Source organism: Nanorana parkeri, unplaced genomic scaffold, assembly GCF_000935625.1.
Source record: "Nanorana parkeri isolate BGI_ZX_2015 unplaced genomic scaffold, ASM93562v1 scaffold97, whole genome shotgun sequence".
Taxonomy (NCBI): Eukaryota; Metazoa; Chordata; class Amphibia; order Anura; family Dicroglossidae; genus Nanorana; species Nanorana parkeri.
The window spans coordinates 1,290,484-1,307,305 of NW_017306365.1; the positions used below are offsets into that span (position 1 = coordinate 1,290,484).

At 38.8% G+C, this 16,822-nt stretch overlaps 1 protein-coding gene across 1 annotated transcript in view; it reads left to right on the forward strand.

Annotated features, from left to right (window-relative positions):
• TLN2 (talin 2) overlaps positions 1–16,822 on the forward strand; it is a 183,044-nt gene that overhangs the window by 148,471 nt on the left and 17,751 nt on the right. The window contains exons 36-44 of the mRNA XM_018552804.1: positions 302–463; positions 5,252–5,392; positions 6,334–6,515; positions 7,518–7,650; positions 11,097–11,198; positions 13,329–13,499; positions 14,282–14,428; positions 14,820–14,921; positions 15,423–15,542. Coding sequence (XP_018408306.1) covers positions 302–463; positions 5,252–5,392; positions 6,334–6,515; positions 7,518–7,650; positions 11,097–11,198; positions 13,329–13,499; positions 14,282–14,428; positions 14,820–14,921; positions 15,423–15,542 — 1,260 coding nt within the window. The remainder of the gene's footprint in view (positions 1–301; positions 464–5,251; positions 5,393–6,333; positions 6,516–7,517; positions 7,651–11,096; positions 11,199–13,328; positions 13,500–14,281; positions 14,429–14,819; positions 14,922–15,422; positions 15,543–16,822) is intronic.

The window sequence follows — 16,822 nt, forward strand, 5'->3', positions numbered from 1 at the left end:
GGGTAACCCATAAGAACCACTCAAGTTGTATTTTACTGATGTGATGTTAGTAAACTTAAAGCTGATTGGTTGCTACAGATTTTTGCTCTTTGCTCATAATTTTTTTATGCAATTTTAAAATCTGTTTAATGTATGGCTTTTTCAGAAAAAATACATGTCTGGTTTTGTTTGGTGTTTGTATGTATTAGCCTTGGATGTAAATTTGCATGTATAGTTTGCAAGAAATGTTTGTAACTGCAACACAGGACATTGAATTTTGTTTGTTGCTGGCTCTGTCTATGCTTGTCTGCTTGTTCTGTAGGTTCTGTCAGCTGCCACAATAGTTGCCAAACACACATCCGCACTGTGCAATGCCTGCCGAATTGCATCTTCCAAAACAGCCAATCCCGTGGCAAAGAGGCACTTTGTCCAGTCGGCCAAAGAGGTGGCGAACAGTACTGCCAATTTAGTGAAAACCATCAAGGTAATCGCACTGTGTTTGTTAAAGTACACGTCTACTCTTGTGTTTTCTATCAGGATTGTTAATCTGTAGTTCAGCAATTAGTGAATTATGCCTGATTTGTTGAATGCTCATATACTGTGTTTATATTGATTTCTGTTTAGAACAGAGCTTATAAAATTGCTAATCATAAATTTAATGGATTGAAATAATCTGAATATCTAGGTGCTAAAACCTATAGGAAACCTGTAGTGGAAGAACATGAATGACTGTCATTGTTGACCTTCTCTTAAACTAGTAGTTAGCTGGCTGCCATGTAGCTGGGGCTTTTAGCCCTAATGTGCTGGTATGTGTAGCATATTAGCACATTATGGCAGATTTGCTTGCTAAAGCAATACCCTCCAGTTCTCCCTTGCCAGCAACATCTTAATCCCCGTCTTATTCCAGGTTATGATTCTTCAGCCCTTTTATTTGCCGGGCCCTGATGATGTAATCCCACACATGGGAGTTACTTTATTTTAGCTTGCCCAGCCTGTGCACTGAGCTGGGCATGCACGAGTTCATTTTTGCCAGAGTTCATTTTTGGCAGATGAGCAGGTATTTTGCAGCCTCTTTGCATGTATGGCAGAGATGTACTTTAAATTGTTTTTTGGGGGGGGGGGGGTTTGCATTATTTTGTCTTAACATATTCTTTGTTCTCTAATATTTTCCGTGGATTACTCCTTGTTCTGGTCTTGCTATGTTCTTAGGCTGCTTTGTCTTTGAAATTGCCATTCATTTATGAATCGTTTTGCAATTCCTTGTATTTCTGTAAAGTTATTTATCCTGGTGGGGGGTTGTGTAAAGACTGCCCAAAACTGATATTTCAGTAGGCACTTATAGTTTGAAACAGTGCATTGTTTTATAAGTCTCTTGAGGAACCATCCAATTGCAATACTGAGCTGTCCCACCACCTTGCATATCCTTATAAATCTTGAAGAGCTGCTCCTGTAATATAAAAAAATGGAAGAACCTTCAGCAGGTGTAAGACGTACTTATTATAACGACAGAAATCTTGCCTCTGAAATTCCTGAGGGGTAGAAGAAGCTTCTAGGTTATTCAGCCTGACCACATCTGCTGAAACTCTAATACCAGTGATTGACCCTTCTAATACTGATGAATAAATGTTACTGTGCAAAAGTCTCATCAATTGCATGCATTCTCCTAGATACACTTACACACAGTTTTACCTCGGCAGGTAGGATGTTCAAAACATCTATGAGAAATAGCCACAGTTCTGTGGATTTGGGCTGTCTCACTTGTTTTGGGTCATTGTCCTGCTGCAGAATGAATTTGGGATTGCATTGAAAAATGGAAAAAGTATCTGCCTGTACTTTTCAGCGTTGAGACATTAATTCTGATGAAATCCCCAACTGCATGTGCAGAAATGCAGCCCCAAACCTGAAAAGGCCCTAACAAAAACACACGCAATGTTGTCTAAAGACGATCTTTGTACTCTCCAGGTCTTCTGTTAACAAGCGCTTTCTGCTCTAGCCAAATATTTCACATGTACACAGAAGTCTAGAGCACCTGCTGCTTTTTTTCTGCAAATCAGTTTTTTTTGCTGGAAGTCTAACATGTGAGCCATTTCTGATCAGACTTTTCCTGACTGTAGATGGGATGTACCAGGATCCCATTGCTTTTTCCCAAGTTTGAGCTGATGGTGCGATTGGACAGTTGATTGCGAAGGGAAGTCCACATATGTCTTTCATATGCTGCATCAAGTTTACTTGGCAAACAACTGTTTTCAGTCCTAAGCATAGCCTGTTTATTTGTCCTACTGCAGAGGAGCTTGGACAGCACATCTGGAAACGCCCATCTTAAAATTTCTGCTTCTGAGAGACCTTGTTGATGCAGTTGGACCACCCCGGGTCTTGTTACTGTGTTTCAGACTAGCCATTGTGTAGAGCATGTCATTTCCTCACCCAGTTTTATTCCTCCTACACCACTGATTATTTAACTTGTATTTAACTGAATTAATATATTTGAACCTACATGTTATCTTGTTGATCATTAGCACCTTTTTGGTATAATTGTTCAATGATTCACTGGACCATATCCTTAAGTGTGTGTGCAAGTGTATTTGGGAAAACTAATGTGGTTTTAAAGGCTAAGGGTAGACACACTAAATATTGTTTTTTCTGTTTGCACTTTGTAGGTTAATTGATAAATACTATTCATTGCATTATTTTTGGAATCATCCTGACTTTACGGCATTTTTTTCGCAAGTGCCTAACACTTTTGTATAGTAGTACATCTTGAAAGTAATGACTTGCATTACGGCTTGTGTATTGGTGGCACAAATCCTGTTGGTTTTTTAGTCAGTTTGTTGTAGAACATTTTAAAGACAGCTGTATTATTTTAGGGGTAGATAGGTCCCTAATGGTAATGGCTGTTATGGTTCTCAACATGCTTCTTTTTCCATAAATAACACCCACTGTGAACATCAAGCTTGTATGAGGTTTTTTTTCCCCTCATACTGTATGTTTTTTCCATTTTTGTCTTTTTAAAATTTACATTGTTCATTAATTTCATCATTTAGTTATTAAACCACTACATGTACAATATACTCTTCAGTTGATACTGAATGATTGTATATGGAGATGCTCCCCCCTTCAACATAAACTGTAGCAAGACATCTACCCTGCTGCTGTTTGAAGTGTTTGATGCTCTGAAGAAATCCTATTTAAATTGTGCCAGTTGCTCAGCGAATGTTTTCTGGATGTTTGTCCGTCTGTATTTTATGGCATTCGTTTTGAGAGGATTCATGTGTAATGTCGCACACGGGCGAATTTAGTTTCAGTTCAAATGTGAGGGATAAGATTTATTTTATTGGAATCTGTTATCTTGTCTGCTGATTGGTGAATCTTGTTTGGAAATTATAGGTACATTTTCTGAAAATGTTAGCCGAATCCTCACTGAAAATGGTCAAGATTTTCCCCTCACATTTCAGTTAAAATAAGGATGTACCATCTGCTGCATTATACATATACGACTAATTTTTTTTTTGTTCTGTACATTTAGTGTCATAAAATACAGATGAACGAATGTCTAACAAACATTTGCAAATAAATCCTTTAGGGCACATTAACACACATTGCGGTGACCTGCATTGGATCAACGCAGGTCACCACAAGCACACAAAGAAAACTATTATTTTCTATGTCTCTCCTTTACACCACAACTGCATTTTATCAAAGGCACTGCATGTTAACGCAGCGCACCAGACTACCGTGCAGGGACCTGAATATTGTACGCTCCACATAAGGTTAAAAAAACAAAACATTTTAACAGTGATAGTTCCAGGAGTGTGCGATACAATGCACGCTGCCGAAGCTGCCACAACACATTAGCCTGCCAGCTAAAATGGAGTGGTTTAGCGGACCGGTTAGTGTGAACAGGCCTTTCTAAATAGATAAGAAATAGATAATCCGCGCTTCTGGAAAGGAGACTAAAGTGGAAATGTATAATAAATTAAGACCTAAAGCCGCTCTAGAAAGAGGATAGAGGAATCCTATCAACAGTCGAGAAAATATATATCAAATTTCTAAATAGACCCTCAAGAGTTCCCATTGGAAATTAACAGGTTTATTCACAAAAGGGTGAAGAGTTTGGAGAAGGCAGGAGAAGTGAACAATCTAGGACAGCATAGCTGAACTGGAAAGTGAGCTGAATTGAAGAATGTTTCCATATCAGAGATTTTGGTCTAGATTGTTCACTTCTTCTGCCTTCTCCAAACTCTTCACCCTTTTGTGAATAGACAAGTAAATGTTTTTAAACAGTACCACAATACCCGAGTTGGCCAGCAGGTGGGGCTGCCCATGTAATCTGTAATTGTAGATTTCTGTCCTGAAAATACCTTGCAGGATGAGGAACCTTATACTGTCAATTCACACTGTTAAATTGCGTTAGTTCATACATGTTAATTTGTGCTTTGTTAAGGCAGCCTATTCATTTGAATGGACTGCAAAACGCACCACAAATGGTACATGTACCATTTCTGGCAACACACATCTGCCGGGAAGGTGCCATTCACAATGGCTGACACAGCATATTTCAAATCCTATATGTGCTTTTCAGTTTCTTTTGCATCTTCCTTCTGCTGGAGGTCCAAGTCCGTTCCCTGCATCACTCCTTCAGACACAGCACCCCATTGCATACCAGGCCTGCGCTGATTAGCAGGGAGGAGGATATTTTATCAGTAGTGACAACATAAGTAATAAACTTCACAGGGTGACAAACACTGCCTTGAATTCACTGCAGGCAAAAAAGTATTCTGTGCATTCTGTTTTTCCTGGGACTGGATGGGCGACCAGTTATTTCTGTACTAAAGGTGGAACTAATAAAATAACTAATTTAAAGGTGGCACTAATGTAAAAGTAGTAATGAATATATTACATGGGTTTTTCTTGATTTTGGTTGCAGTTATACATTTAACTCCTGCTCCAAAATTAACTGTCTGTGAAAGTCCTGGGGCTTCTCCCTGTTGTCTCACTAATCTGCAGCTTTTAATGTTCTACTTTTTCTGACCATTTGCTTTATAACTTTACAACACAAACTCACAGCTCCTTTCGGCTGTCTCAGCATTAATTTAGTAGAATCACTGTATTCGTGGTTTCTATAGCAATCTATGGTTAATGAAACTGAGAAGCATTTATGATAATTTGTTTTATGGATTTACAGTAATCATTAGCGTAGGTTCATTTCCATAGCAATTTAACTGTATTATTCACTTGGTGGTTGTCTATTTTTTTTCCCCCCCTCTCCTCCCAGACCTTAGACGGAGATTTTTCAGATGAAAATCGTCAGAAATGCTGCACAGCCACTGCTCCTCTCATTTCAGCTGTGGAGAACTTGACTGCTTTTGCATCCAACCCTGAATTTGCCAGTATTGCTGCACAAATCAGTGCAGAGGTGAGAAGCTGCTTGATATTCTGTTCAATGGCCTTATATTATCCATCTGGAAGCCTATATCGGTTCTTTCATTTATTTATAGATCTAACTATCATACCTCTGATTGTTTTGCTCACATATTGGCTACTAACTGTGAAAATGGGAATGTAGATTACAGTGACACTAAGCTCAGGAGTTAAATCTTAAAAATGTATTCAAGTACCTTAACTATTAACAAAGATCTAGCTGTGTGTTGTAAAGTAGCCACCTGTCCAAGCTCACTCCCATGATGGACTACAATTGCATGTTTGGTTTACTAATTTGTATGGAGATTGTAGTCCATCACAGGAGTGAGCTTGGAGTGGTGACTTCTGTACAACACACACAGGGACCATGGGGAACAGAAATAGCCACCCTCCAGTGTCTGCACCAGTAGCCACCCTCCAGTGTAGGACAGTGTCGGCACTAATTCAGAGAGAATTTGAGGATTTACAACTGAGTGATACACATTTTTGTGATTTAGTAAAGGTACTTGAATGCATTTTTAGTGTCACTTTAACATTCCTGCTGCATGGAGGATCATGCAGGGAAACATCATTCTACATAGTGTGGATGGGAAGGGATTTAATATTAGGAATAGATTACATGTGGAATGTAATAATAGGCATCAGTAATGCAAGCTCAGCTCTAAACAGCTGTGTGGATTGGCTTTTCAGGTCCTTTGTGCAAATGTTATCCCAAACCTCTTTGAGCACAAAAAAATGTGTTTGCCTTGCAATGAACTATGTCTAGGAGAATATTTTATTTTTGTCCTGCCTGTGATAAACCGTGCTCCTTTATTGTAACATATCGTTCACTTTATTCAGAGAAACTAGTATCAGAACCTGATGGATTGAAAAATGCATTCTCCCTATTGGTATAACTATATTGTTTAATTATTTATGCAATATTGTTCATTGCAGGGGTCCAATGCTCAGGAACCCATCTTAGTATCTGCTGTCACTATGCTGGAGAGCTCATCATCACTTATAAAGACAGCGCGTTCTTTAGCTATCAATCCTAAGGATCCACCAACATGGTCAAGCCTGGCTGGTCACTCGCGTGTTGTGTCTGACTCAATCAAGAGCTTGATAACATCCATCAGGTATGGAAAGAACACGAGACAGTAAAAAGTGGATTTTTGTTTGTAACAGTGTTTATTTAGTCGGTTAAAAATTGTATTTTAGTTTGTCGTATTTTAGTCATCTGAATTTTGTTAGTTTTAGTCTAGTTTTGTGGACTAGATCTCCAGTAGAGAAAATTGCAATGCATTTCCGTCATAGTTTTAGTGTTGTTTACTTAGTTTTTATTTTTCATTTAGCTTTCGTCAATGAAAACATGCAGCTGACGAAAACTGTGACACATTTTTAGTCTATGAAACTAACACTGGTTTGTAGCCATAGTACTTCAGGGGACTGCTAAATTGTTCTGCCCCATCCATGACAATTTTATATAGGTGACTCCATATTTGTAGTTATTATTGTAGTAGAGTATTGTAACGTTTTAGCCATCGATTAGTGCAGAAAGTGCGACGTTTAAGTGGTACCCTTGGCTAGCCTAAGTTATTAAAGATGCAAGCTTTCAGGATTCCTTGGATCCCTTGCAGAAAAGCCTGAGGAAGGGATCTAAGGAATTCCTAAGGCTTGCATCTCTAATAACTTAAATTAACGAATAAAGGGTATCACCTAAATGCCACACTTTCTGTTGTCTTCTATCATACTACTATTATAGGAATCCACCCTTGTGCTGTAAAATATCACTGCACACTCTGTTTTTTTTTTAACCATTGTCCTGAATCTTTTGGATGTTTATACAGTTTTTTTAAAAGCAAATTTTATAGGCCTTTTTAAGAATATTTTGTGTTTTGGCTGTTTCACAGTTTTCCTTATTATTGCCTTTGTCTGTATTGTGAAGGAAGCTTTTCTAGGAACAGAGGATGTAAATATTAAACCTTTCTATTGTTGATCCTTTTTAATTGTCTTCCATCATGGCAACAGGAGAATAAAACCTTCAGATGACTAGATATAAAGCTGGAATATTTCAATGCTTTATCATAAAAGCCCAACAGAATCACACTGGTATTTCACTTTGATTTCTCTCAATGTAGGGACAAAGCACCAGGACAGAGGGAATGTGACCAGTCCATTGATAGCATCAACCGATGTATTCGTGATATTGAACAGGCATCTCTTGCTAGTGTCAGTCAGAACCTGGCTATGAGAGATGATATATCACTAGAGGTAAGAGTCGCACAAAATTCTTCTTGTCACACTTATTAGATGAAAGCACTAGCAGTTTTTAGATATTACTATAGTCAGTAAGATAGTTTAGATGATGTACTTCTATATTAAACAAAAAGTTTTATAGTTATACATTATACAAGTTATAGTTTTCAAAACGTGTTCTAGGCAGGTAATCTGATTTAGAATAAGGTAGCAATTAGTAAGTGCCATTATGCTTTATTTTTATACAGATTTAATTTTCAGACTGTTATTTTCACACAAATCCTTATAATTAATGGGCCAATCTGCTCTGGGGTACCTGAATGTTATTTTTTATAGAAATATTTAAAAAAAGTGAGAATGTGCTGAAAAGCTCTCAGCACTCTGTATGACCTGGTTTTGCATGTGCAAAAATGCTTTCAGAAGAGACCGGTATTACATTAGTGCAGCTTCACAGTGTAAGAAACCCTCTATAACTGTGTTAAAATGATGACTTCTGAAAAGCTTATTACATTAGAACATGTTAAAGTAGTATTACACTCAAACTGTTTTTCAATAATGAGTCCACTTCAAACAAATATACATTGCCCAGCAAAGTATTCCTTTAACTTTTTGCCCAACCACTTATCACTTATCACTCATGTTTCTGAACATCTTGTTCCAAATATCTCAGCTCAGTTTCCCTGAACTTCCTGTCCAGTACAAGATCACAAGGTACAGAGCAGGCTTCAGCAACTGTTTATCTATTAGTTTGGAGGAGGGAAGAGAGGGGTCCAAGGGGGAGGGAAGTAGATTGATTTGCTGTGTCTGTGTGTTTGTAGAGACGCACACAGCTTATTAGTATACACCTCTTACTATCCCTCTGCTTGAGAAAGAAGGCACTCTAAAACAGGAAGGCAGGACCAGTGCTCAGGAGACCAGCTGAATCTGCAGTAAACTAAAACTTTTAAAACATCAAGGAGCAGCATCCATTGTGAGTGATTTCATCAGCATTTGAAATAGCTTAAAATCCTTTTGACTTTAATATAACTTTAAGACATATCCCTCAAAATAAAAAAACATTATAATTAATGGAATATAAAGGTGAAAGATAAAATACATGCAGCAATAATAGAAACCTTGCTTGTCAATTTGTATTTAACCATGTATTTCCCTCCACATTTAATATTTGACACAGCTGCCATAGATTGCTTTTCTTAGTGACTGCTCAGGTCTGTGGGAAATGCAGTATTTGAAAATTACAATTCTACCTGCTGCATCTTTTGGGACCATGTGCATTTAGCCATGTAGACATGGTCAGGATCTGCTGAATTTCAAACCGAGCATCAGTATGGGGAAGAAAGGTGATTTACGTGACTTTGAACTTGGCATGGTTGTTGGTGCCAGAAGGGCTGGTCTGAGTATTTCGGAAACTGCTGATCTGCTGGGATTTTCATGCACAGCCATCTGCAGGGTTTACTAAGAATCGGCTGAAAAAGAGAAAATATCCAGTAAGTGGCGGCTCTCTGGGTGAAAATACCTTGTTGATGTCAGAGGAGAATGGCCAGACTAGGTCAAGCGGATAGAAAGGCAATAGTAGCTCAACTAACCACTTGTTACAACCAAGGTATGCAGAAGAGCTTCTCTGAACGCACAACACATGGAACCTTGAAGCAGATGGGCTACAGCAGCAGAATACGACACCAGGTGCCACTCCTGTCAGCTAAGAGCATGAAACTAAGGGTAAAATTCCCAAGGACTCGACAAAATTGTACAATTTCAGATTGGAGAAACATTGCCTGGGCTGAGGAGTATGAATTTCTGCTGCAACATTCAGATGGTTGGGTCTGAATTTGACATAAACAACACTAAAGCATGGATCCATCCTGCCTTGTGTCAATGGTTCAGGCTGGCAGTGGTGGTATAATTGTGTGGGGGATATTTTCTTGGCACACTTGGGCCCCTTAGCACTAATTGAGCATCATTTAAATGCCACAGCCTACCTGAGCATTGTTGCTGACCATGTCCATCCTTTTAAGGTTCTCATTCATCCAGGTCATGGTATATCTGTAAAAAAAACAAAAATAAGTCAAGGTAAGTGGACTTGCTGTATGTTTCTTGAAGATTTTTCACTTGCCATCCAAGCAGCTTTCTCAATTCAGAAGGACTTGTACTAAAACATTATCTGGGAATAAATATGGTGAATGTTGCTCCAATCCACACAATCTGTTAGTCACAACCAAGTGTTGATCACATCTGCATAATTGGAGTCTAGGAGGTGTTATTAACCTGCCCAGAGAGAGGTGTTAAAACAGCATTGTATGTGGCAGACAATAGATGCCTCAACCCCCTCCTCTATTGTAAGCCCTCACGGGGAGGGCCTTCCTTACCATCTTGTCTTGAATTGTATTGTGACTGTAATGTCTTCCTTATATTGTAAAATGCTGTGCAAACTATTGGCGCTATATAAATCCTGTATAATAATAATAATCATCACAATCCCCCCCAACTCCTAATTTTTTTTTTGTACAAGTCATTCTGAATTGAGAAAGCTGGTTGGATGACCAGTGAAACGTCTTTAAGAAAAATACAGCAAGTCCAGTTGCCTTGACTAATTTTTTTTTTACAGATATTCTTTATGACTACAGTGTACCCATCTTCTGATGGCTACTTCCAGCAGGATAATGCACCATGTCACAAAGCTCACATCATCTCAAACTGGTTTCTTGAACATAATGAGTTCACTGTACTGAATCGGCCTTTACAGTCACCAGATGTCAATCCAATATAGCACCTTTGGGATCTGGTGGAACGGGAGATTGGCCTCATGGATGTGTAACCAACAAATCTGCAGCAACTGTGTGATGATATCATGTACATATGGACCATACTCTCTAAGGAATGTTTTCAGCACCTTGTTGAATCTATGCCACAAAGAATGAAGTTCTGATGACAAAATGGGGTCCAACCTGGTACTAGCAAGGTGTACCTAATAAAGTGTCCAGTGAATGTATCTTGAAATGTAAAGCTTTTTGGCAACCACCCTGCAATTGTTTTCTTCTGTCCTGCTGTGATGTGGAGATGTGCACTGTTAGGTGTATTCTCTCCAAAGGACTCTTTTCTGATGTAATGAGGGTGTAAAGGGCAACATAATGAGAGGACATCGCTTTCTTCTTTTGTTCCTTCACATGATCTTCCATTCTTTTACATGCATTAAACAAATAGAAACGCAATCAAATACTAATGGCAAGTCTAGTTTTTGCATCCTATCATTACATTTTAAGATGTAATCTGCAGGTGAATGTTACCTAACTGCGTGATTTGAACTCTTCTGTGATAATCTTTTATACATATAAATTAAGGTGTAGTTTGTTGGTAATGTACATTTTGTAGGTTTTACTTTCATGTGCTCGGCTTCCCACCATTAAGTACAATTGCATTGTCTTAGAATTCACTCTGCCTTTTTTATATTTTTAATGCTTTAGGCTCTCCAAGATCAACTTACATCTGTAGTTCAAGAGATTGGTCACCTTATTGATCCAACTACCACAGCTGCACGAGGAGAAGCTGCTCAGCTCGGGCACAAGGTATATATATTAGTGGCATTCCCTGGTCCATCAAAGCTTTGCAAGTAAATTAAACAACTCGAGTTACACTGTGCAACCCAGTTTAAAAAGATATTTGGGAAATACTATGAGGTAGTGACAGACGTTACAGAGGAAAAAGCCAGTAACTCTGCTTTCTGTGAAAATTATGAATTATACAGAAGTATTTTTTTCTCCTCATCCATTGAAAGACACAGGACATCTTAAACCTTTAGTGATATACTGCTTCCTACAGAAGGACTGAACACTGACAAACAAACTGTAGGTGAGCCCAGGGTAGGTGTTTTCCACCATCTCGCAGCTATGTGGTGTGGTTTTCCTCAGCCTTTGAAATTGTGCTGCCTCTGGACTCCGCTGTTCAATGGGGAGAGGGAAAACCTGGAAATTAGCGTTGGGCTTGTAGCTTGGAATGGGCACTTTCCAGACACAGTTCTTGTTAAGTTAGCTGTGGAACGCTTTCCAAGTCCCTTTTGAGTTTGGCACGGGGAGCTCCCTCATTATTATTTGATGCTGGGCACCATTATTCCTCATTTCCCGCTGGCTTTGCCAGACACAGGGAACACAGTCCTGCAGTGTTGGGTGCCCTATCACATTCTCCACCAGCAGGTCAGGGACTGATTGTAGAGCACCACCTGATAGTGGCGATGGCTGTAGCCTTCGGGGATGACCTCTTTGGCTCTATCAAGTGTGGCTGGGTCCTCTGCCCTTATGGCTGAGGGTTTGACTTATGACCCAAATTACCCAGTTCGGAAACCCCCTAATCGGCTGTTTGCTTCTCTTAAGCACTTGCTATCTCTACCCATTTAGTACGTTTTTGTTCAAAAGTAGTCTTTCCATTGTGGTTCCTGCTGTGTTCAGCCGCCTTGTTTCCTACATTTGTCTGTTGGCAGTGCACATGTGTTTGGTCCTTTCGCTAAACTGCTGGACTGTGGAACTGTCTTGCAAGAAAAATTTGATCTGCATTTTGATGGATAACTTCTTATTGGACCAGCTCTGGACACTGTTACTAAAGTTGCTCCTGTGGGGAAAAGCAGCCATCTGGATGCCTGTGTGCAAAAGGTGGTGTATTAGGACTGCAAACTCTAACTATTTTTTCCCTGCGTTCTCAGTTGCAAACGTAAAAGCTTAATGTCTCCTCTCAGTGACTTGTGGATCTCCTTGGGGCACTCTCTGGACTTCAGGACCAATGGGGTCATTCGGTATGAGGGTCTCCTTCCTTCTTTCCCTTTAAATTATTATTGAGAGGGTTGCTTTATTTTGCATCTGCCTTTCCCTGCATTCAAGATTTAAGCGTATTCTTCTTCAACCTCCAGCTGTTCATTAGTTGTTTTTGGTTGAGACATACTTTGTCTGACGTTACTTTCCTAAGGTCAATGATTACCTATCCTAGGTTCCAGCTTTTACCTTACAAACATTCTTGTTTTTATTGACCTGTTTTGCTGTAGGTCTAAATTTTCCTCCACCTGTTGTTTTTTTCTCAATGGTGGTTGCTGCTTTGCCCTTTGTATACCATTTTTTTTTTTTTTTTTGCATCTTTCCTTATGAATTTTTATATTGCTGCCTTGTTTTTTACTGGCCAATTTTTCCTTCAGATATTCTTCTAGTAAGTGTCCACATCCATTGGATCTCTCAGTGGCTGTTTCCCATCCCTCAGTTTGACTGCTTATGTACATAATCTATGATTACTATAGCCTTGTGTCTCTTAATAGGTGATGCATTTAAAAAAAAAGGGGTTTTTGTACTGTTCCACACCTTTTGTGTCTTGGCCTTATGTACTGCTTGCTCACAAAACTGAGGCATGATGGCTAAGGGTGGAGTTAAGAGAGGACTGGCTATCGTTTTTCTCGGTTTGCCTAAGCCCACCTCCTGAAGGAAGCATATAACCCACAAATCTGATTTACTATATGTATGTGCTCCTCAATGGACTCAAATAAAATATTTCTATGCGGTAAATACCTGTATACCCATTAAGTACCATAAGGGGTATACAGGTGCCTGAATACCTTCAGAGTATGGACTGACTTCTTTTTTCTAAAAATAATAATAAGAATTTAACAGCATGGATGTGCTTACTAATTGGAGGACATTCTTGATTTCTTTGTGTTTACACAGGTCACTCAACTTGCCCGCTACTTTGAACCTCTGATACAAGCTGCTGTTGGTCTGGTTTCCAAAATTCTTGACCATCAGCAGCAGATGACTGTGCTGGATCAAACCAAGACACTGGCAGAGTCTGCATTACAGATGCTCTATGCTGCTAAGGAAGGTGGAGGTAATCCAAAGGTATGGGTTATGTATTGCTAGCGTGAACAGTCACTATGCTTTTGTGCTAGTGCATAAGCAACTGGTTAAAATTACATAGTTCTGTAGATTTTCATGCAAGTCGTTTGTGCTCTTAAGTTGTCTACTAATTGGTACACATTAAAAAATAGATTTTTTTTCTAGTTCTTGATCATCTCAGACTGCAAAAGGAGGAGGGAAATTGAAAAGCAGCTAGAATGTTAAGTGCTTTGATTATTCACATTTGTAAGTAGCCATGGAAGCTAATCACAGCTTTTACAGCTTAACATATATAAGCATGGCAGTTAAAAAGAGCAACGGATTCAGCAATTCATAGCAGTCAATGAGCAAATCGTGCAGGATCACTTCGCGAGCAGTCTTTACATTTCCAACCATCATTTCAAGTGGAATCTTTATAATGGATTCAATCAATAAACTTAGGCAATAAAGACATTTTAAAAAGTTTAGTGTTGATAAAATATGGGCAATGATTTAAAATGTACTTTTTAATTATTTTTTTTAGAATCTATCGAACGTAAACAATCAGTACTCCTATACATTTTAAAAGCTATGTTTGCATGATTTAAGTTTAAATATAGCAGAAGTGTGTAGTGTTATTTAAAATTAACTTCAGAAATATTTACATGCATAAAGTTTATGCTGGGGTTTTTTTTCATATTTTATTTTGACGAAAGCTGAAGTATTACTTTTTCACACATGTATATTGTATAATGGGTTTACAATAAATTATGATCGGAGCTTTTACACATGTCCATTTTCTACAGGCATCGCACACGCATGATGCAATTGCAGAGGCAGCCCTGCTAATGAAAGAGGCAGTGGATGACCTCATGATTACCTTGAATGAGGCTGCCAGTGAAGTAGGCATGGTCGGAGGCATGATAGATTCCATTGCAGATGCCATGAGCAAGGCGAGTTTTCACATTAGGAAAAATAACTTGAATCACCCAATCAAAATCAGTGTTATACAGACAAGTTAGAAAACATATTTTTATGTATTTTAGGGTAACTGAGCTAATTCTAATTCTCATATTACTTTTATTCCTAATAACATAATATATTTCCACAGGCCAATGATCTATCTAGATCCATAATCCACTGTGGTAATCTGTATAATGTTTTTGGTTTTGAACTATTGCGTATGTAGTGTCTCGTATAATAAGGCAATTAAAAGGATGCATATTTCCACTGCTTTTTAGATGTTCCTAGAAAGGAACCTGTATCATGTAAAATATTCCAGCATGTATACAGTTAATGGACTGCGTTCTTAAGTAACTTATTTATTCATTATCCTTTTTACAGTTGGATGAGGGCACGCCACCAGAACCCACAGGAACATTTGTGGACTACCAGACCACAGGTGTCAAATACTCCAAAGCTATTGCAGTAACCGCACAAGAGATGGTAAGAATGAATAGTGCAACTACTTTTAAGGTGGTGTTTTCTTTGGTAGTGTTGGAAGTGATCTCTTTCTAAGTCACTTACATGTTTCTGTGGTGGTAATATGCACATTCTTGCCACTATATGCAATGAAAACGTTCTTAGAAGTCTGCTGCGCAAGTGTGTGACATGGGTGCTGTCATAAACGGAGGGCTATAATCTCGCACAGAAGGGAGGTGCTGGCCTAAGCCTGAGGTATCCTGCAATATAGTGGCACCGATTGCAGCAGAGCTCTAAATGTAAATGCATTTTGTGCTTACATGAAAAAATGACAAGGATGTTTCTTTTGTTCATTTGGTGTATGTCCACTGCACAATTCATTTAAATTTGGCTAGCACTATTTAGTTCCGCTAGAATTTAAGTCCTGGGGGAATGACGTCTAGACAGTTTGGAAGTGAATATAGAAGTAGTGGTCACAAAGGGGGTCCAAGTCTCATGTGCTACTGATATTTGTTTTGTTTTCAGATGACCAAATCTGTCACAAACCCAGAAGAGCTTGGTGGTCTTGCATCACAAGTAACCAGTGACTATGGAAATCTTGCTGTCCAAGGTCGCATGGCAGCAGCCACAGCTGAGCCCAAAGAGGTGAGAACTTGGGATTTACACTATGCAGAGTAATAGAAACCTGTATATTAAAGGAGGTTTGTAGACCGCATGTAATGGCACTCTCTGGAGCTTTTGTGGTCAGAAATGTTTCCTTATAGATTGCTTGCTGCCTGCTCATTTCAGGTTCTTGCTTTCAGTTCACAAAAGCAAAACGCAGAACACTGCTGTGTAGAATATAGAGGATATTTTTAAAAATTGTACTGAAGCTGCAACATACTCCAAACTTGCTTTTGGTATTGTTAGAAAAAAAACTGCGCTAGGAATCAAATAATACTCTAAGAGCAGCTGTGCTTAATAGGTGAGTACACCCAACATACTCACAATATATTCCTAATATGTGAGAAAAATAGTATGAAATGTGAAATTGTCACAAAGTGATAAACAATTTTGGGGAAAAAAACTCTTTGTCTAATGGTCTAGACACTATAAACCATAATAAACATAGAAAAAAAACAAAAGCTGCTAGTACATCTCATAAAGTGTGTACAAATCCTGTGTTAAAGCTTACAATTGATGTACAACTCCTTCTCAATCTACATAACCATATGTGAAGTCCATTACTTCTGGATACAATAAAGTCCTTGAAATATGTGATGATGTATCTTCCAAATTTTATAATCAACACCACGTCCGTGAATGCATAAACAATTAGTGAATCAGTGCGCTCCAGTCTCCACCATGCTCAAAGACAAGATCTGGCCGCACTCACCAACTCCTATTGCTCACCATATTTCAGATGAACAATTAGCGCTTTGTTGATGTATATAGCATCAAATCTTCTCCTTTGTTTTTAATCTGACAATAAATTGGGGTAGATTCCTCCCAACTCTGGCTTATCTTTCCAAAATCATGTAACACTATTCCTCCATCTTCCACCTTCTCTTGTGCTCAGAGAGAGAAAAAAAGGCTTCCCATAGTGTAGTATGTCAGAATAAATTTATTTAAAACGATTAAAATGCACTTACAATTAAAATAAGGCAATTGCACATGGAGCTAGTGTCCACTGGAGCTCCTGTCTCTATGATTGTACAATTGTAGAGACAGGCATTGCTGTAGTGCACCAGTCACCTAATTCTGTCTTGTTAGTAATCTGGTGAACCTGGAATGCTTCTGCTTTTGGTGCAGACACCCCCTCCTTGCTGCCTCTATCATAGAGACAGGCATTGCTGTAGTGCACCAGTCACCTAATTCTGTCTTGTTAGTAATCTGGTGAACCTGGAATGCTTCTGCTTTTGGTGCAGACACCCCCTCCTTGCTGC